The 22,686-nt window shown below is 39.9% G+C and overlaps 1 protein-coding gene across 14 annotated transcripts in view; it reads right to left on the bottom strand.

Moving 5' to 3' along the window:
* The window catches only part of TCF4 (transcription factor 4), a 352,222-nt gene that overhangs the window by 163,012 nt on the left and 166,524 nt on the right, over window positions 1-22,686 (bottom strand). For 13 of the 14 annotated variants that reach the window (XM_059139402.1, XM_059139409.1, XM_059139403.1 and 10 more), the window contains one exon: window positions 12,496-12,560. In XM_059139402.1, coding sequence (XP_058995385.1) covers window positions 12,496-12,560 — 65 coding nt within the window. Of the gene's footprint in view, window positions 1-10,591; window positions 10,732-12,495; window positions 12,561-22,686 lie in introns of those variants that run through there. The other variant, XM_059139413.1, reaches the window with a different exon arrangement.

Raw genomic sequence — 22,686 nt, 5'->3', positions numbered from 1 at the left:
GGAAGCCACAAAGGGAGGCTAAGCAAGGGCATACCAGCATCAAGGTTTTGTGGAGAAAACCACTCGAGCTGCCAGGTGAGGGAGTATGTGGAGATGGAGGGAAGTAGAGCAGAAGACAGAGTGACAGTCGTGGCTGGGCATGTGCAGGAGGGGGTTGATTGATTGGTACAGGAAGCAAAATCCATGGAATCTGAAAACTGAGGGTTTCTGGGGGTGAGGGACACAGAGCAGTCTCTGATGGCACCCGGAGGTCAGTCACCAAGCCAGCACAGATGCAAGACTAATCTTGAGGGGAAATTCAATTGATAAAATTCAAGGTCAAAAGCACAAAAATATAATTGTGCTTTACTCTAGCCCGTCGAAAAATATATCTAAATAAATGTAAGAATATGAACTTGGGAAGTTATGTCTTAGAGGCACCAATAAGATAACTGTACCATTAGTTCAAATCCTCTACCAAGGTAATGATATCATGACCTTTGGGGGGTCAAGTCAGGGGTGGGTGGCTGTTGGGTGCTATTTCATAATAAATGTTTACTGAACACCCAAATGAAGGTATGGTGGAATATATTATTGTGGAATATATTATTGTGGAATGTTCCAGAATGTTCTGATTACTGGCTAAGGTTCTACAGAGCTGATTTAGTATGTCTGCATTCTATTTCTAGAGCATATCTATAAATATCTAGAACACAGATAAAATTATTTGCACCAGGTAACTAAGGGAGACCTTTGACTAGAGCTCCACCGGAGCCTCCAACCTTGACATCTGAGTTTCTGAAGCACATTAGGAAATTTAAGAGGATGGTATGGTTACCTAGGATACAATGGGATGACGAGTTGCTCTGTAACGAAGTATGAAATAGAGGCGGTCTGGAGTCTAGGAACTATAGGGTGTATGTGTTATCTGCAAAAGGGAATAGGGAACGAGTTTTCCTAGAAATAAATCCAAGAATAACCCTTTCCCCCACGTATAAAACCCCAAACTTAAATATTCTTTTCATGGACAAAATGACACACCCAGGACTTATACTCTGGAAACACACTCAAGCAAATCTTACTTGGTAACTAAGTGCAAGTAGGGCTGAGAAGAATAGGACCCCATTAGTGATTTCTCTTTGGTTGACACAGCTAAGTGGAGAAGACACGAAAAGACTCTCCTTGAGGGACGGTGTCCGAGGAGTAGCAGCTGCTGTCACGGCTCTTTGCACGTGTCATTGTCCAAGGCACATCTCTTACCACTGCTCATGTTGTGTTGGACTGGTCCCTCTCCACATGACAGTTCTGAGCCCCAGAGCTGCGTGTGACAAGCACATTGCACAGTTCGGAACACTAGTAAGAGCTATTTCCACAGAGAGCAATCACACCCAGGAGAGGGCAGTTCAGTGGATAGGGCCTCAAGTCGTATTCCCCAACTTGTGCATGAGCTTTGTTCAAAAAGTTTGTTTAGAATTTATAATGTATTTTTCTTTTTTCTTTATTAATATATAATGTATTATTTGTTTCCGGGGTGCAGGTCTGTAATTCACCAGTCTTAGAATGCATTTTTCTATTTAAGAAAAACAAAAACAAACAAAAAAAACTAACCAAGTTGAAATCCTTCTAAGATCTTGAATTCTGACTCTCTTGGGGTTTGGGACCCTACCTGTGAGCAAAGACCTGATCTAGGACTCAGCCTTTTTTTTTTTTTTTTTAAATAATCTCCATGTCCAGCATGGGGTCCGAACTCACAACCTGAGATCAAGAGGCTGAATGCCCTACTCACTGAGTCAGCCAGGCATCCCTAGGCTTTTTATCCCCATTAGACTTCGAATCTCTGTGAACCATGAGAGGGGCAGAAAATACATACCCTTGTTGACCAGAGCCTGAGCATTTTCTCACAAGCACAGACAAACCGCAGTGGAACCAAAGGACCACTGGTTTTTATTAGTAGTCTTATCAAAAAAGAAAATTCATCATTTAAGTACGCAACTATTTTTAATCCTGACTGGAGATCAATAAGGCTGCTTGATTTTCTTCCTCCGCTAGGGCAACAATCACCTACTATTTATCTGTGACTCCTTCCTGTGAAACCATCCACTTTCCAACTGTCATCAGAGGATCTATTTTCCAAGTCTGCGCTCACTTTGGGAACAGGCATCCATGTCTCATTGCTTCAGGCCTTTCACACACTGCCGTCTGAAGAGCACAAAACATTCTTTCTTTCTAAGAAACTATGCAATGAGAAACCTTCACATTCTCCTAAACAGGTATATGGTTTTCTTCCTATTCATATAGTGGGCATCTTGTCTTTGGACTTTTCTCTGATAATAGCAAGTTTACCAACTTTTCTTCTTGGCTCAATCACTCTACTTGCGGCATGATGAATTCACTATGAATCATTATTGAGGCACCTTACATATCTGTTTTATTCCTCTCTGGATAAAAAATTAATAATGTCTATTTTATAGACATTTATTATCGACCCAGTCTTCAAAAAAATGTGAATGTTAAGGGAAGGAACTTAATCTAATCACCTCTATATGCTTTATATGACCTCCTAACCCATTCGCTCTTCATATGATTTCCTTTTCTGCCATTATGGTGATCACACTGATCTCTAAAAAAAATTGTAAAGATCTCTATCAAAGTACAAGAGGAGCTGAGATTTCGATCTTGATGTTGTAGCCTTTATGTCTGTTTAATAATCACTTAAGAAATAAAGCTACATTCTGGGTCAGTTCCCTTTGACTTTATTTATCCTGCCTTTCCTACTTTCAGTGAGGCTCTTGGTGTTTCCTTCATACAATCTGCAGGGTATTTTTTTTTTCCTAGGTGAAGAGGAGGGGGAACAGGAAAACAAAGTAAGAAGAGATGAAAGTGACATATTACCAAAGTAGGAGAAAAGCTAGCTTCTTGGCTAAATAAAAATAACATATTTAGTGATTTGTAATATAAGAATAAAATGAACTCACTGGGTCTCAGGAGGTCTGCAATATGATCTTTGCAAAAGGTAGCTTGCCAATTTAATTGAGGTAGGAGTTATTTAATTTTTTTACAGGTATAGTTTTCAATAAAACTACATATGCCTATAATACTGCAATGGCAGATGTGTCTCGATTATTAGAGGTGGGCTCAAGGGAATATATATACAATGGATTTTGAAATCTGTAAGCAGCTGTTGTGGGGGGGGGAGGCTGAAATGACGAGGGAGGGCATTGTACCACACACACATGTTCCTTAAGTGCAGCAATGTTCTGTTATTTTACTGCAGGTGTATTACAGAGATGAAATTTAATAACTTACTGTATACAATACCAATAAAACTGAAAAGATTCAGTGCCCTGCTGTTCATTATCACTGTACAAATGAGCTCGGATTATTCCGTGTGCATGCACGGTCAAACTGCGACACAAGGGGACCCCACATCTAGAGCTCTAGAGAATGGTCACTGCTTGAAAACCTCAGTGATAGTCTTCCTAATTACTTTCTTATCACTGAATTGTCGTTCCAAATTCACACAAACGTGGCTTTGAGGGAGGCTGCAAATAAGATATATCTAGTATTTTTTTTAAGACGTCATAGAAAGCCTTCACTGGAAGATGTCTTTTGAAAGAAGACGGTAATGAAATTGTGGGGTATATAGACTTCATTAAGTACCGTAAGAATTAAACAGTGATGGTATATTCTATTCAAATCCGGGGGAGCGCCAGACTGAAGACGCTCTCCCACCACAATTTGACTTCTCCCTTTATTAAGAACAAAAATAAGTGCCATACTATGAAAAAACATTTCGGCATTAGGAATGCTGAAGCAAATGTAACTATGTATCCTTGCGGGGTTTCTTTTCCCAAGAAACTACTTCTGTTCGATAATAAATAACACACTGAACATAAAAGGTCCATGCTTTAGTCTATCTGTGAGAGAAGGTGTATGTAAAGAAATCCACACAAATATCCAGAACACACACACACTTTTTCAAAGGATGAGGCTCAATTCTAAGTAGGTCACCCTATCAGGCCCAGCAGCGGGCCTGGTATCTATTCCTTTCTAAAGTATTTATGTCTAAAAAGATTACGGGGTTTTGTTGGTATCTTGCAGTGTTCCCACTATTTTAACTTGGGGTCTCAGTTTTAAGAGTTTCAGAAGATATCTCCGTAATGATGAAACCATTTCAAGCACAGTCATAGATAAAGGAATAAATATTTCTGCCATTTAATATGGGAAAGTCTTCACTGACACTGGATTGGGAGTATGCTGCCTTTCTTATGGAAAGAAGCTATTGGGCGATCCGGATTTCTACACCACAGGCAGGTATATTTCAACACGAAATTTTATCAAATACTCCTGAGTATTAATTTAAATCAATTGTTTAGTCATTAATTGGCTTTCCCCTTTCTCTTTCCATGTTAAAAATATAAAGATGAATTAAATTCCTAATTGCTAGTGGTCATTAAAAACCCCTGAATACTTTTTACAAGAAAAGAGAAGTTAATCTCAAGATTCTGATGAAATCTCCATTCAGATACTAGGACTTCACTTTTTTGGTGTTTCATAAATCATCTCAGAGCAATTTCAATTTTTTGAACGCTCTCACTGTCCTGAACTATTGTCTAAAACTTGTCTATGCTTCTAACATGTAATTGTCGCTGCAAATATTTCACAAGCAAGTTAAATGCCAGCATCGAAAAACTATGGGGTCACACATAAGAGATTACAAAAGGTCTGGTTTCAGAATTTCACTCTATGTAGTTCTTACATTTTTGGAAAAATAATTTGATCCATGAAGAATCCAAATTCTTGTAATAGCAAACCATATTCTGCTGCATTGCACAAAAAGCAAGGCCCAAATATAATCTATACATTTTTTAAGAAAGTGTTCATGCTGTTGCTAAAATGTGAATTGGCATATTCTACCCCAGCCTTTTCACAGGGAATCTTTATTGGTTTTAATGAAATTGCACATGCTAATTCTGAGGATGTTACAGAAGGGATCATGCATATAGACACATGTGGTTTATTTAAAAACAATAACAGCAAAAAAAAAAAAAAAAAAAAAAAGTCACACAGTCAGGAGCCATGTGGCCCCCTCCCCTCTTGAACCCTCCCCTCGTCTGGCGCTCAGAGTTCTAGCACACGCTGAACAGACCTGAGGGAAGCTACCATTCCAGGCCCCATGTCAGGTCCAGACTCTCCAGTGGGCCTGGAATTTTCCAGAAGTGGTTTTCCAGATGGGCTGTAATAGGGATCTTTGAGCCTAGAAACCTCATCATGGGTTGGGGCAGCAGGGAACCCCCACGGGAAGAACACTGGCTTTAAAATGGGACATTTGAGAGCTCAAAAATCTGGCTCTGAAGCTTACCAGGGCTGTGACCTTAGGCCTGCTTGATTTACTTCTCTGGGCTTCGTTTTCTTAAGTATTCAATGAGGACAATAATAATCACCACAGAGGTTTATACCAGCGCCTAATTTTAAGTTCCCAGGCTTCCTCTAGATAGAGCCCAGACTAACATTTAGAAACCCATTTGTTTTGACACCCACTCATCAGTCACATCTGGATTGTGGAAGGACTGACTGGGGAGGAGCCAGACCCACTATCTCAATGAGCCTCCGTGAGCAGCTCTGAGCAGCGCAGCTGCCTCCCGGACTCCGGAGGTCAGCCACGGATGGTCAGCCTTGGGAGGTCTTTAAGAAAAACTCCCAGAGTGCAGAGGGGCCAACAGAGAACCTAGAGAAACTCCGGTGTTTATGACAAGATTAATCTACCAACTAGAGATGCAGATTGTCATAAGGCCCCAAATTTCAGCCAAAGAATGCTAGAGTTTAATTTGCAAGGAAACATACCTATAATTACCTCCTTCCTCCTGCAATTAAAGCTTTTCTGACCTTTAGCCCGAGCTATAACCGTTGTCCTATCAATACACCTTATGAGATTTGAAGAATGCTTTAATGCTTCCAGTACCCTGCAGTACCATATCTAATACAAGCATTACTAACATTTACTTGTATATGTATGAAGTACTTAAATTACCAGTGCTAAAATATGAACAATGAAAGGAAGCTTTTTACAGAAGAATGTCAGCTATAAATGGAGATGGACTGATGGAGTTTAAAAAAAAAAAAATCACTAGTTCAAAAGCTGCTAGTAAAGAGAAGCATCATCAGTGTATGCTAAGACCATCAGGTCAAAGACTGTTGAGGAAATGGGAGATTTGCCCAGTGCTAATGTATCAACACAAAGATCGTTTACTGATGGCAAAAAGGGAAAGGTCTCTTTACAATAGGAAGATGTGAGGGTCTCCACTCTCACCGAGTGATTCAAGTTAGCATCATCAATAGCAACATAACTTGACATCACATCCCATATGAAGGACACCGCATCATCTATGAAATACTCAGGCCAAAAATGTGCAACATCCACATAAAGAAACCTTTCAACTTAATTAACAAATTAAACAGCACCACAAAGAAATAATCTGACAATTCGAGATGCAAGAATATTTTTCAAGACAACTGGCCTGATTTCTTTAAAGTAAATATCGTTTTTTTTTTTTTTAAATTACAGGAATTGTTCTAGCTTAAAAGAAATCATAAAGAGATAATAGAAACCAAATACCACGCATAAATGCAATGACAAAGGGGGTAAAAAAGCTATTGAGGACATTTACATAGGGGGACAACTTAAGGAATCAGAATACAAATAGGGTATTAGATTAGGAAGCTATTGTTATTTTCTTTAGGGGTGATAACAGTATTTCACCTCAGTGTCTAAGTGTTTTATAATTTTAAAAGACACATGCTGAAAAATCTAGGGGTGAAATCTTATTAGGTCTACCACTTAAAAATGGTTCACTGAAAAATGTGTATATGTAGTTATACACGTGAAGCAAATATAACAAATATTAACAATTGTTTAATCTAAGTGGTGAGTATATGGCACTTCACTTTATTATTTTTTCAACTTCTCTGAATATTGGAAAATATATACTACACAAGATTTCTAAAAAAAAAATTTAATTAAACAAAGGGAGATTAATGGTCTCTGCTGATATCCAGAAAGCTGCTAGTGGGGGCGTTGAAGGGAAAGCAGGCCAGAGCTTCCCTTTGTTTTTCTTCTTAGTACCTAACAGATCACTAGAGGGCCAATAAATACCTATTTACCAATACGAGGAAAGAATGGCTCCACATTGTCCCCTTTGGTGAGCACGGGGTGGCTGCCCGGTGAGAGCTTCACCCACAGCAATGCCCCCAAACCAACAAGCTGCTGTCTGAAAAACTCCTTGGGGCAGAATCTCAATGGCAGATACTGGGCCAACTAAGGGCCCTGTATGATTTGAAGTTGTCACGATTTTAAATACTCTGCCCACTGTCTTCCCTGGCACACTCAGAAAGCATGGAACTCGATTCTGACCTTTGGTTCCAATGACGCGCCCCCGTAGAAACACAGAACATGTGACTCCCTCGTTGTTTCCTTTCTGAACATTCAGGCCTGGAACAGTGAGACCACCTCCAGGCTGGCGGTCAGCGCCCTGAGGGTGAGGGAGGAGTGACTCTCCACCGTAGAACCTCTGTGTCCTTCCAGGACGCGCACAACACAGTAGAAGGGCGGTCCTCCAAAGGACTTTCTTTGAGAGGACGTGATTTTCTCGTTTTTGTAGGTATGAAAACTGCTCAACCTATGGTTCCCATACATTGCCACTTTCCGACTTCCTTCTCTCAAAATGATCCCTAAACGTGATGCGTGGGAAACAGACATTAGGGTACCACTATCTTCACCCTGCTAGGCACGGAGTACGCAGAGCAAGATAAAGCCGACGAGGTCCCTGCCTCATAGGAGTCTACAGAATCTTGGTGGAAACCAACATTCAATGAGCGCAAGTAAGGGCAAACTCAAGAGTACAATGAAGGCGCTCTAAGTGCTAAGGCAGGACGCAGACACAGTACGTGGATGGGAGAAGGTCCTGGGAAGAATGCACTGGGCCAGACTGATCCACTGTCCACCATAAACAAAGTATAATGCCAAATTAAGGAAAAAAAAAAAAAAGGCAACATGTAGTTCTGTTTCTACAAGACCTACGTAGCCATTTTCTTAAGAAGGGACAAAGGACTGCATGCCTTCTCTGCTTATATCCTTTCCATTTTGGCTTCTCATAAGGTAAAGTTAAAGGAGCCCAAAGTTTTAGAATGAAGTCATTTGTAATTCTTTTTGTTTCAAAAATAAAAATAATTAAGAGAAGAAATGAATTCTTCAGTGTGCCATTCATTTCAGCACCAACTATAATGTTTTATTTCAATGAACCCAAAACAACGAGGCTTATGAGCAAATCCAATTTCATATAGAGAAGACGCATTTTCTATACAGTTTCAAAGTTTTTGGAATTTAACGGAAGTATCGGAGAGTAAGCCTAATTCTTAAATCCCGTCAGTTTTAAGATCTCAACATCAAATAATTTTATCGGCATAGTCCTCTTTGACTACTTGCTGAGAAACAGAAAGAATGTGGATGAGGTTAAAACCTTGGACTTCACTAGAAAAAAACAAGATATGGGCTGGGACATTCAGTTGCAGAATTTTGTGTAAAGACTTCAAGGCATCTCCCTGATTCTCAGTAAATCACGAATTTTCACTGCCTCTTCAATGAAATACATATGCATTATAATAACCAAATTAAGGCAAGAAGTCTAAAAGCTTTTTCAAGGTCAGTGGCAATACCAGCTTTTGGACACGTCTTTAAAATAGAGTATATTCCTATAGACCATTATAGGAAATGATCAAACCTAGCTACACAGTACAATCACCTGGGGAACTGTCAGAAAAGCTAAGGCCCAACTCATAAGATTCTAATTTAATTGGTCTCAGATAGGGCCCAGGTTTCCATATAGAGTACTCCCCTCATACACACACACCCCACACACACCTTGCCCAGGAGATACTAATAATGAAACCACTACTTTAGACCTGGGCTCTATCCCAAAAAAAGAAAAGACAAACAATTCCTGATAACCAATCCTGAACTTCCATTTAAGGGGAAAACTTCTGCCTTAATAACAATCAGTTGTGTTGACATCATCATCTCATTCAAAAACAGAAGATCTCGGCAAGATAAAAAAGTTTGCAATCGCCAAACGTCCTCTTCAAAGCAGCAAAAGAGGTCAAAAGCAAATGACTTTTTTTTTTTCTTTTGTCATCTGCAGTGATGCCCATTAGGTATTAGCTATTGGTTATCATATTAAGGTTGGATGATCTTGCGAAAAAACTTTATTTCCGCTCATTTTCATTTCTGTCAGACTTTCCATTATAAATTTTATTTTCTCTGCCAGTAAAAGTAGTATGAGGTTGCAATTTGGCAAGAACATTTTAAGCCTGGGTGTGATTTCCGTACCCCAATTTGATTTAAATTAGTTTTGTCATATTTAGTGAGAACTTAAAAAAAAAAAAAAAGTCCATTTGGCTGCTTCGCTTTGTCTATTGGTTCATTTCCTATACAGTTTTAAAAGTCTGAAAAAGTTACCATGTTTATTTCTGATAATTTTACGTGGAAATGCATTAATGAATTCATATTATCCCTTTACTATTTATAATGAAAACAACTTAATAAAGAACCTGCCAGCTTTTGTATTTTGGCTAAAATATCTGCTTTTTAAAAAGCCACGTGTCTATTACTATTATTGCTAAATCCTCAAGAGAAACATAATGGAGATATAGACATATATGTAAAATACATATATCTTTTAACCTGACGCATTTTTAAAATAACATACATTTCAGAATAATAATTGATTTCTCCAGGAGAGCATTTTGCTACCTGTTGCTTACCACCACCTTTTCTGCACACCAAACAAAAGGCTACTGGGACCTGAATAAGCATCTTCCCATGTCACAGGGCTCATCCCTCTAAGTCCACAGGATACACTGTTATAATACAATAAAGCTGCTTTTGGAGCTCCTCGGGGCATATCATCTAAAGGATTTCCACGCAGCATCTCTAGAATGTAGTAAACAGGAGAAACAAAAGCGTCCTCTCCAGGAGAGCCACTCACCTTGCCACCCAGTGGGGAATCATTTCAGCTGTGATCTGCTACTTAGACTTGAAGCCCAAGATACCCGAGACTTTGCCTTTCTTTTTGGTTTGCATAGCTGGTGTTGGAGACAGGGATATTCAAAAAGCAATTCGGCACAAGACAGATATGCACTGGAAGACACACTATGGTCTGCTCTCGTCTCAAATTTCACGGAAAGCAGAAATTCATAATACGGGCACTTTTCCTCTCCAGCTCCTATTTTCTCAGGGAATTTCCGAAATTTTGCTCTTTTATTTATCCTTAAGGGATCACACTGTTTACGGATACCGCTGAGACCATGCTAAGCACAGAGATAGTTCTTGCAACACTCACGACCATGAAGCAGAAATAAGAAAGAGAGAAATTCTCCACACTCCACGGCTACATTATGAAGACTTTTTAAGAAAAGCATATGCAGTCATACTCCGATAGAAAGCAGAATTTTCCTGGACACGAATGTCTCAGAAGGAGCCTCCCGAGGCCCAGAAATTCAGCCATCACACACCAGTCCGTCCACCTCTCCTCCACCCTCTGCCCCTTCCACTTCTCACCTTGTGTTTGCCAAAAAAATAACTTCAGTTTCACCCGAGGGAAGTATTTCCCACAAAGCGAGGGAGGGTCTGCGTCCCCGCACATACACAGACAGACTCACGCGGTCTGGATGATGCTTTAACAAGTTAAGGGGCCTCGCGCTTACTCAGCAGAGGAAATCTTTGTGTCTGTGAGGAATCACGCCAATTCCTATTAGTAAGAAAGGAGACAGGGGGCGAGGAAGCCTATTCTCTCGTTGACCAGAAAAAGAGGCCCAGCAAAAACAGAGACCTCTTGCCATGACCATCTGCAAAAAGGAAGGATGTTGTCAACTTTCTTCTCCCCAAAACTCTAATGACCTCTGCCTTGACCCTCAGAAACCAGATACACAGGAACCGGCCCTTCTGCAGGAATTGGGAGCTTTACACTAGAGACTCGGCACTGAGAGGCTTGTCGCCCGAGCTATCTGCCCCGAACATTTGCACTCACATTCCAAAGATGTTTCCGTTGTGCTGGAATGGCTGTGAATTTCTTTCCTGCGGAATTCTTTCCAAACAAACTGCTAGGAACTGTACTGTGCAGCCCGTGTGGCAGGAGCTCTAACCCAAGCACCGCTTCCCCTCATTGCAACCAAGCTTTCAGATGCTGAATAGGACGGAAGGGGTGGCTGGGTCAGAGGAGGCAATTTTAAAAATGCAAATATATCCGGGGAGGGGGGGAATAAAATAAAATAAACCTCCACCAGAATTCCACCTCTAGTGACATCTGACTGATACATAAAGGTAACATCCTTCGCAGCCTCTGTTTAATTGCTACAACTGCCTGCTCACATTTTCCAGGATATATTAAACAGGTTGTTTCAAAAATTCAAAACCGATCCCCCCCACACACACCCCCCCAGACCATTAAAGAAGATGGGAGAGTGAGCAGGTTCGAGAGCAAGCCTTCCCTTTCTAGCTTAAGAAGAATGTACATTCGGTTTGGGTGAGGAATGAAACAGTAGAAAGCTCTGAATATGAGACAGGATTACTAAATTCTAGCAAGAGTTCTCCCAAGTAAGACACCGATGCACTTACAAAAAGAGAAAGTCTAAATCCTAAGCAAAATAAAGGATTTTAAACGTACGATTAATACCGATACTGAAGTTAAAAAGAAAGCATCTATCAAAACTCAATTGTCGTAAAACAAAGCTTATACTTTTGGCTAGGGGTAGTATTTTTAGAACTGGGCTTTCTCTGGAGAGGGCAAAGTATGCAAATGCAGAGTGCACAGAGACACAAACACACACATGCTATACCTTTGTATTACACTGGCATTTTATTATTTAATTAAAGTACTCTTATTTTTCTAGCTCACGCATGCTTCCCTTGAGACGGCTTTGCTGTTAGCCTGCTGGCCTTGACTTCCAGCCAAAAACAATTCAGAAACAAAAAGGGACAACAAATCATATTTTCACAGACATTTTTATCCCTCAATACAACCCTGTTTTCACACAACATCATCCAGCCCCTATGAAAACTATAATTTAGGGCAATAACCACCCGAACCTAGGGTCTGACACATGGCTGCACGAAGTATTTCTAGTGTAAGAAATTCTTAAGTTCTTAATTGCAAATAAACTCTTTTGATAGAATCACTTTAAACGACATTGCTAGTTTGCAAACAGTGCCACTGGTACGGGCTGACGGATTAAAAAAGAAAACAAGCCAGTGAAGGCAGTTGTGATACGGCAGGGATCTAGAGAACAAGAGGTTTATTACTCCCAAGCTCTGTGCTATTTCATTACTTTTTAAAAGACAGAGGCGTCGGCAGACTTTCCGTGCATCTTAGTGCCACGCTCGAAAATGCATCACCTAATTTACAAAACAAACTGATTTACCAGGTTCATTCCCTCAACCCTTCCCCGAGCAAGAGTCTCACTTACCTGATGGCAACCCTGTAAGGTTGATTCTCTCCCATAAGATGAGTATGAGCCCCTTTCTGTTTTACCTGCCAAGAGAAACAACAAAAAAAGTGTAAATTGTGTTTTTCCTTAAAAAAAAAAAAAATCTCCAGGTAACAGACATCCACTTCTCTTCCCCGATGTTTACATACGTAAAGTAGGCACTACTGGCAATGTATGCAAGCAAGAGAGGGAATAACACTTCCTCTCTCTGGCTATGATAAACTGGAAAAAAAATATCCTTCATTCCTATTCTTAGCCAAACTGCTCCACACTTCCAAAAACTGTCATTCCAATGGCCTCCACTTTCTCTAACAAACAAATTGTCAGCCCTTATTTTCACTTTCTTTCTCTCACAAAATTTAAACAATTTCATTTTTATTTACACAGCAGGCAAATTATCTATGTAATGACCCTAGTCTAGTAATTCCCATTGATTATATTGACACTTAATGGTGAGGCCAAAGCTAATCAATCAAGGCTCTCCAGATGGTGAAAATAGCAAAGAAACTACTCAAAATTCTGAGACTCTCTCTCTCCCTCTCTCTTTTTTTAAACTCCCTTTCCCAGGGGTACACCCCATCATGATCAAGACGATGATGGTGGAATTTACATTGGGGAAAGGGAGCGTTTGCAAAATCGTCTCCTCTGAACCCAAGTTCAGATTCTACCAACTGACCCAGTAGAACCAAGAATAATGGACTGTCCATGTGTTGTGCCAACTCTAACAACTCAGTTTTTATCTGTAGGTGTCTCTACATGGACGTATGGAGCCTCAGGTGCTATTTGGACACATCTAAGGATAAAATCAAGGCTGCTCGTTTGTTTTTTTTTTTTTAGAAGTATGTTTAGCTTTAATAATCTGCAAGGGAGACAATGAAGCCACATTACGAGAGATCTAAGCAGCAGACTTTAGTGACATGTGAAGAGTTGTCCCGGAAAAATCGATCCATATTAGGACATCAAAAAGGACTAGTGGCATGACCAAGTACCCAGAAGAAAAACCCCATCTCACCCCACCCAAGATGAAGGGATACTTCTCTCTTCAAGACTAGAGCTGAGGGGGACATAGTACTTTACCCACAACTCTACTATTCTTTCCAATGGGAAGATTCAGAACTAGTATTTTGAGAGACGGAATTGAAGTCCTTCTAGAGTTTATGACCCCCAAGTTTTCCTCCCTCCATGCCAGTTAAAATAAATGTTAAAAGTAACGGCAGTCATTTTTTATCTTTTGGTTCAACGACAATGCTATTAGAGTCTACCTTCCTGACACCACACAAAGAACGGATCTTTAATAAATCTTCTATCTTGTCAAAAGTGTAACTGGTACTGAAGTCACTATGTACATAAAATGGAAGGGGATTTTCAAAGAAAGCCAATCCTGAATCTTAAAATTAACCCCCTCTCTCTCGGTATTAACTTTTCTACTGGTCTCAGTGAATCTTGGGTTTAGGAAAACACTCCCTCGGCTCCCCCATTTCTGGTCTAGTGTTCAGGGCAAAGTAGAAAATCAATGCCCATATCAGTTTCAATTCCAATGAAACAGGATGCCATCTCATAGACTGTCAGTCTTGAAAGATCTAAGAGAATAACTTTCATTGTATGAGGATTTTACATTAAACAGAAGACACATTCACCCGTTGCAGAAGCATAAATGGTCATGTACACATGTTTACTTTTTGTTCTAAGTCAAACGTAGGCTACTTATACCCTTTAACTCCCCTTTATAAATATTACTAACAGAAAAAGCTTGGCCATTATGAGCTATCAAGTGATGTCTGTCCTTCCTTAAGTTCTTGTGTCTAAAAAGCTTCAATAACAACAACTACATAGTTCTCTTTGACATCACATTCACTTGTCTAACTGCCAGAAAATCAGGTAGAGAGGTAGGCAGACAGATACATAGAAAGATAGAGGGATAAAGCAGAATTTACTCTGACTTCCTAGGAAATCGAACATCTAGTGTCTTGTTAGGGTAATTTCCAAAAACTGGATTGCAAAATACAGTAAGAAGGAAGAAGGGTTATCCTTTTTTTTTTTTTTTTTTTGCCCCCCTCTAGAAGGAATTACTGAAGCTCTCCCCTATAGTGTCTCACCACCTGGCATTATTCCCCAACCCGACTCCAGCACACAGACCTGGAGAGATGAATTTTCCTACCAGGATTTGTCTCAATTCATATATACAAGTTGGGGCTATTCCTTCCATTATTTTAAAGCCGGAAGGTCAGTGCACATAGTAAGGGAGAGAGAAAGAGAGAGAGAAAGAGAGAGAGAGAATATGAATGAAAATAAATGGGAGAGAAAGGAGAGAAATCAAGAGAGGGGGAGTGGAATGAAATGAGCAAGGGGGTAGGGAGGAAAGGAGAGAAGAGAGTCTGAATTCGCGCTGCCCACGGTCCCCAAAGTGCTCTTGGCTACAGAGACACGGCACCCTCTACTATCATATCAGATACAGACTGCTTAATCTTAATTTTGCTTGTTAAAAAATATTTATCCAGATACAAAAATAAACCCACTGCAAATTACAAGTTGTCAGGGTTAAAAATCTACTCCTGTTTGTGTGGGGGAGGATAAGAGACCAGCATAGACATGAATCATTCTCAGTAATTTGAGTGTTTCCATGACATCAATGGGCACCCGTCCAGGACTCTGTCGAAGTCTGCGAGGTACCAAAGAGGCAGCGCAGCCAGCAGGAGGCTGGGAGGTGCACTTTTTTTTTTTTTAATTAATTAATTAATTTATTATTATTATTTTTTTTTTTAGGATTATGCTCCTTGTAAAAATTTCATCTATAGCAACCACTTTTACCATCAAATAGATCGCTCCAGAGATCCTGAACGAACACATTTCATTCTGAGAGTGTAAGCCTTTAACTTTATTACATCTTTTTGTTTCCAAATTCAACTATAAATCTGCCCTCAGAGCCCAAACCCCTGTTTGGGAGCAAAACAATCAGGGACTGAGGATAAACCCAAGCACCTTCTCAAACATATGAGATCTATTCCCATCATTTGCTAATGACAAACAGCAGCCATTTTACAATGACATCTCAGTTTCTAAAATACATACACACAAACAGAGATTTTATATATATATGTATGTATCTTTGTGTAAACTGCCCATTAAAAATTAGCTATGGTTTTGATGTTGATTTTCTGCTTAAAATTCACTGCAACATTTGTTTCAGATAATAAAATGTTCAAGAGCGCCGATAACATGTTTGAGGAGGATTCTTAAGTGACTATCTGTGCTCATGAACACAAAAGCCCCTCCATGCCTGCATTTACTCTATGTCAGGCGTGGGTTTTTGTCACTTAGACCAACGGGCTGGCGCGGACAGCTTCCTTCCTCCCTTCTCCGTTCTTCGACACCCACCTCCCCCCCATCCCCACAACCACAACAGAGCTTTGAAAGAGCGAAAGACCCTATTTTCCCAATATTTAAAAGAGATAGCAGCGACGAACAAACCCGGCGCGTTCACTGCGGAATTTTCGAGACGACCCTCCAGTACTAGAATGCGACAGCCGCTGCGGATATTTTTTGGCACAAAGACAATGGTGGCAGTGCCAAGCCCCATGGCTAAAACTACTCAAAAGAGGCATAAGGGTAGCATTAATCGCTCAAGTCTTTTACTGCATGGAGTACTGTTGTCCATATTTTAGAAACTAAAAGTACCCGTTAGTAACATTTGTTGTATGCCCATAAAGGGGTGGGGGGCAGGGGGGGCTTCTGAAATATATACCAGAAACCAATCTTGTCAGGCATTTGATTCATTTTTATACCTAAAAGGACCAAATGTTAAATTTTGCTGCTGGTGATGATTTGCCTTGCATGAAGCGAATGATATGACCTAATGGAGCACACTGAAGGCTGAATGAAAGCTATAGAGACGAATTCATATAAACTAAGTCGACATATTGGCTAAACAACTTTCTTCTGCAAAAATGATGTATACAAGGAACATGTAATACTATGTCACAATTTTTTAAATTAAGCAAGAAAAACGCTGTAAATGAGCAGACACAACATCCGTCAATCAATCCTTCTGGAGACAAAGGAGATCAACACGCAGCCCCTTCTCCGGAACAAGTCAGCATCTACAGTGAGCAAACAATCCAGAAAGTCAACACGTGTTTTGACCAAACTGAACCCACCAGCTGCTAAAACCTATATTTAAATTTGACTATTAAAAATTGCTATAATTGATAATCAATAAAGGATTTCCTTGCCTCTTCTGTTGCCCTTGAAAAACTAATCTGAGCAGAAAATATAAGCTGCTTCCAATTTTTTTTAGATTCTTCTTGATCTATTTGGTAATCTTCTATCTTGCTGCCCTGGAAAGGTTAAGGGGGAAAAATGTTTTTTTTGTTTGTTTGTTTGGGTGCAGTACTGTTAACACAGGTCTATATAATTCCAAATTTAGTACTTTTATATTCTTCTGTCATTTTCTATTTGCCTTCTAATTTTTTCTTTCAGTATATCCATGGTATCCTATTATAAGAGAATGCCCAGGGAACTGAATAAGAATGAAAATATTTCTCGAAGAAAAAAATGACCTCATAAACCCATTCATTCACAGGGATACATCCAAGAAGTGTCAGTTCTGGTCGATGACTACACCTGAACAGTTCTAATCCACATGGAAACAGACAAGAACAACTTACTGATACTATGATTTCTGCAGATAAGCTGTGACATAGAAGACCGCGTTGGTGGTTGACCAGTAGGGTGATAACAAGGTCACGTTTGGGTCTCTAACCTTTCATTCTTAAAAGGTCACTTTTAAAATTATATATAAATGGTAGGCATCTCACCCACCACTGAAAAAGATGCACCTGTACCAGGGGAACATATCATCCCATGAAAAGCCTTAATGAAAAATTATCTGATGTTTCAGGACAAACCAAGCAAGGCTGCTTCACTGTTAATCCCCATTCTGGGAACTGAAGAATGAGCCTTTTGTTCCCTGGCATCAGACTCGGGAACTCATCATAACCATGTTCAGATCAGAATAAATCTCTGTCCCTGTCCCCATCCCCAACCTATCCCTGGTCACCCTATTAATTAGTATTGTGATGATGAGGATGATGATGATTTTGCATACTGAAAAGACTATCATTAAACAATGACTGAAATTTTGGGTGGTTCTGAAAATATACATGAGGTTACTATTTAGAATCCTTTCGTCTTTTCCATGCTCACTTTTCCCTCCTTTGCCCAAGTAAGAATAGCTGAGTCCTGGCCATGTATTGTTGCCCAGTATGCAAAGGCCTTATGTAGACTGATTTATTCAATCTGCACAACAACCCTAGGAGGCAGGTAATATAAACACCCATTTTGTAGATGAGCAAACTGAGATACAGAAAATTGCCCAAGGTTACACAGGCAGTAAGTGACTTAACCAGGATTCAAACCCTGGCACTTGGATTCCAAAGGTTATGGTCCTAGCACTACTCTGTGCTGTTGGTATTTAAACTCTTTAAAAAAAAAAAAAAAATCTATAAATAAGCAAGAAGCCCAATACGGAAGACTCAAATCCCAGAGCTCAAAACGCTCATGAATTTGATATGAAATTAATGAAAGTGTCTTATAGGTGGTAATAATTTACATTTACATGGTGTTTTATCCCTAAAAGGTCTCTTGGTACTTTAGAGTTGTGCAAATGATGTACACCACACCTGTAACGTCATACAATAAGCTGCAACCTTCTCCACGTTACCTTGAAGCCACTAATCCACGAACATGGCAGCAGCCTGAATCTCTACACATTCCCCATGTGAAGAGTATGACTTCATCTTAAGATACACAGAGAAGAGTGGAAGGAAAAAATACCATTATAATCTAGGACAAGGCAGCGTCGCTCATGAGGGTCTCTCTGAAATAATAAGCCCACAGCAGGCTCCCCAAAACAAAAGGAAGGCCGATTTCAAGGGCCTAGGAAATGTTACACCCCATCTACATCCCTCCCCCAGAAATGTACATTACATTTTAACATGTTAAAGCCTCTGACAAGTCCTTCACTGAAGACATTTAATTTAGCTTAACACTATCTTTCTTAAACTTATGTGACTACACCTAACTGCCCCATATCTTTTTGTCTCTTAATACAAGTCACGAGGAACTTTGGGAGCTACTATTACTTAAAAACAATAACAACAACCAAAAAACCCAAACAAACAAACAAACAAACAAAACCCTTACCACTAAGAATGTATTAGGTCAATAAATGTTTGCAATTTACTATGAAATAAATAATGTAAACCTAAAAATTGTATTTTATTTTAACTAAGTTGATCCAAAATCATTGTTCACTATTGGTGATGTTTCCATGCAGATACACCTTTGTTATTCGGACTAGCTGGTCCACTTTGCCCCAGATCCCTGTTTGGTGGTGAGAGGCCGAGACTGCATTTGCAAGAAGTCAGAAGTTGATCTTCTTCCGATCTCCACAATTTAAAGAGCACTGGTTCTCTACTACAGAGTCTTTTTGTACCAGGACGACTCGATCTTCAATCCATCGGCATTCAAAAATCCAAACTTAATAAATGTTATGCTAAAAGAAGAATTACAACTCAATTCCAGCAGATAAACTAGTCATTCCACAGCCTAGAAAAAATTTCTTCCTTCCCCTCTTCCTAAATTGAGACCAGAAAGACAAGGGGTGGGGGGAGGTGAGTAGGCGCATAATTTGTAGCAAAGGATATTGGGAAGTAGGGAGCTAGCCATCTCCCCAGAAAAGACTAGCATCGGTCTTCTTTTTCACTGATGTGCTTAAGCCATAAAAATAGAATACTCAGTAATGATCTATAGCTCTGATCCTGGAAAATTATGAGTCTTGGCTGCATTTCGTCACTGATTCACCTCATCTCGTCTAGACACTGCGCTGCCTTCAAAACAGTGGGTGGACGAAGATTCCAGATATGATGACTGTCTTGAGGCACCACCAAAGCTCTCCCCTTTGGGGTCCTGTCTAGGTGCAGAATCTATATTGAATTTTCTTTAAAGCACTTACATCTGCAAAGCACTGTAGGTATGCGAAGGAATTTAACTTACATATTTAAGACAACACACCCTAAGAACTCCTTCGGTGGGCACTTTAAGCTCTATTTTTTAATAAAGTCACTAAAATGAAGAAAGGACAACCAACTTCCATAAGTAGAAGAGGTTATACAGGTATCAAGAGATGAAGCTAGAACATAAACTTCCAACTCCAGCACAAAAGCTCCTTTAGACAACATGCCACTTCTTTTTGGAGTGTTGTAGATGTAATGTCTGCACCTCCTCTGTTAACAAAGATTATTCCACCTGTCTTCTCATTGTGCACCACAACCCCTCCCTTCACATCCTTTTAATTCTGATTGTAAGGCAAAAAGGACTGGATAAAAAGGCTAGAGATGATAAGCATTTTGAGTGACCGGCTCTCTCGTATACCAGAAAGCACTTTCTAAACGCAAAATAAAAAAGTACGGCCTTAGATTATGGGACATGCCCCAGACAACAGCCAAAACAGTCCCCTCACTCGGTGTCATGCTCAGGAGAAGTGCACACATTATCAAATTAAAGCACACGAGTTTTATGCTTTATTTTCCACATGCAGGAAAATCTTTCATTGAAAATAACGCTAATTCCACAGAGTGTGCAATTAATCAACATAATCACGGGGATAAGTTAGCTGTTTGGGGAGGTGTGTCAAATAACTCTTTAAGGCCACTAAAGTGCCACTTCAGCCACCAGAGTAATGATTTTCTGAATCAGCAATTTGTACAAGGGTCCCCTAGAGACCTGAAGAACTAAGGGCAACCCCGAAATCACTCAACTTACTTCTAATGAGTAACTTACCACTGGCTTTATGTGAATAAGATCTTAATAGTTCTGCCGACCCTGTTTTACATTGTTATCACAGTTTGTGTGTGATGACTGGCTCTAAGAGAACCACAGCAATTACGGACTTGGGTGCCCTCTGAGGAAACAACATAAATATTTGAAAGCTTACTTTTGTCATTTGAAGAAACATAATAGTTTTTATACAAAAATAAAGAAAGGTCACTCTTGCAATATACGCTAAAGGCATCAAAGCAAGCAGAGAGAAATATTTTCACTAGTCGTAGGAGGAAAGGAAGACACAGGATGGGCGTGGAGAAAAGCAACCTCCCCAAATTCTGTTCTATGGCTAAGACACCTTGCTGGTCATGAGACCCATTAGGGAAAGGGTTCTTTCTTACAACAGAATCTGGGTTTCTTTACTCCATGGCATTTGCATTCAGTAGAGTAGGATCTGGTCTTCTAATTCTAGTCTATTCTATTCTATTTTTGTTTTATTTAAAAGATTTTATTTATTTGATAGAGAGAGCGAGTGCCCACAAGCAAGGGGAGCAGTAAAGGGAGAAGCAGGCTCCCCGCTGAGCAGGAAGCCTGATGTGGGGCTTGATCCCAGGACCCTGGGATCATGACCTGAGGCGAAGGCAGACATTTAACTGACTGAGCAACCCAGGTGCCTCTAATTTTTTTTTTCTTTTTTTTTTTAAATAAAATTCTACTGGTTAGTCCAACAAGCCAGGAGTAACAGTAACCAATTTTAGTGGCAGCCTCTAAGGTTACATCAGATGGAACTCCAATAAACCTGGTGGCCTGGTGGATAGCAACAACAAAAAAATAGGTTACTACCCAATCCGGTCCATTTAACTGCATTTTTACAAACAAAAAATGATTGATTTCCGAGGCCCTTTCTGACAGTTGTAGTTCAGAAATCTTTTTCTGGCAGCATACTTGGCCTGTAAATGTGTTCCTCTCCACTAATGAAGACTGGTTGTTTCAAAGAAATTAGTCTCCTATTACCAAGTATTTTCATCCCTCTCGTAAACGACGGAATTCCAAGATATGAGAGTCCCAGGGGAGAAAGGTCCCTCGTCTTCTATCAGATCCACTAGGATCAGATCCCACTGCTCTGAAAGTATCCTTTTCCTCATTCTATCCCAAGCCAGAAATCACCTTTACATTCCAAGGTCAACCTCTAGTGAACATAGTTTGTTAAAAGGGCCCTTTCACCCATTGATCTACGCTTCCATGCCCTACTGAAGGCAGTCCACACGCAGGGAGAGAATGTGGTCCTTTGATCCCTCTGGAGGAGATCTGTGACATTTCTGGTCAGAGGCTGTAGAAAGATCATATGAATAAAAACTCTGCTGAGGCGCCTGGGTGGCTCAGTCATTAAGCATCTGCCTTCGGCTCAGGTTATGATCCCAGGGTCCTGGGATCTAGCCTGCATTGGGCTCCCTGCTCAGCAGAAAACCTCACCCTCTCCTGAGGCTTGTTTTCCATTACTATCTATCTCTGGGTCAAATAAAAAAAGAAAATCTTAAAAAAAAAAAAAAAAAAAAAAGACTCTACAGCCTGGCTAATTTTTTTTTTTTTTTTTAAGTTTACCAGCAAAATTTAAGAAAATCTAGAGCTACATTTTACCATTCAAATCACTTTTGGCAATAAATTATTTGCTGTCCATTAAGCTGATGTTCTAACAGAGTATTACTAAAATTAAACGTAAAAAATAACACTGACCAGACTCTGAGTAAGCCACAGTGACACAGCAAACAGAGGAAAAGGTTTAGTATTATGTTTGTTATTGCATCTATAAAGGAAAATCACATATTTCAGCATCATGGCATATAGGCAATGGCCTCAGTTTTCAAGCCAAGTTTACAACTAGCAAAAATAGGGACGCCTGGGTGGCTCAGTGGGCTAAGCCTCTGCCTTCGGCTCAGGTCATGATCTCAGGGTCCTGGGATCGAGCCCCGAATCGGGCTCTCTGCTCAGCAGGGAGCTTGCTTCCCTTTCTCTCTCTCTCTCTCTCTCTGCCTGCCTCTCTGCCTACTTGTGATCTCTTTCTCTCTGTCAAATAAATAAATAAAATCTTAAAAAAAAAAAAACTAACAAAAATATAATAAGTATCATCTCTCAAAGAAACCACAAGGACATTTGATGTGATACTCAAGACTGAACCAGAGTAAGCTGGATGGGAGTCTCATGAAGACTTTAACTATAGTTTAGACATATGTAGAATATATACAACCATTATACTTACATATATACACATACACATAAGAAACATTTAAAATGTTTAAGTTCTTTTTATTTAAGTAATCCCTACACCCAACGTGGGGCTTGAACTCTCAG

This window comes from Mustela lutreola, chromosome 11 (assembly GCF_030435805.1).
Source record: "Mustela lutreola isolate mMusLut2 chromosome 11, mMusLut2.pri, whole genome shotgun sequence".
Classification (NCBI taxonomy): Eukaryota; Metazoa; Chordata; class Mammalia; order Carnivora; family Mustelidae; genus Mustela; species Mustela lutreola.
The sequence above is the reverse complement of the archived record's forward strand: the minus strand, read 5'-3'. Positions and strand labels throughout refer to the sequence as shown.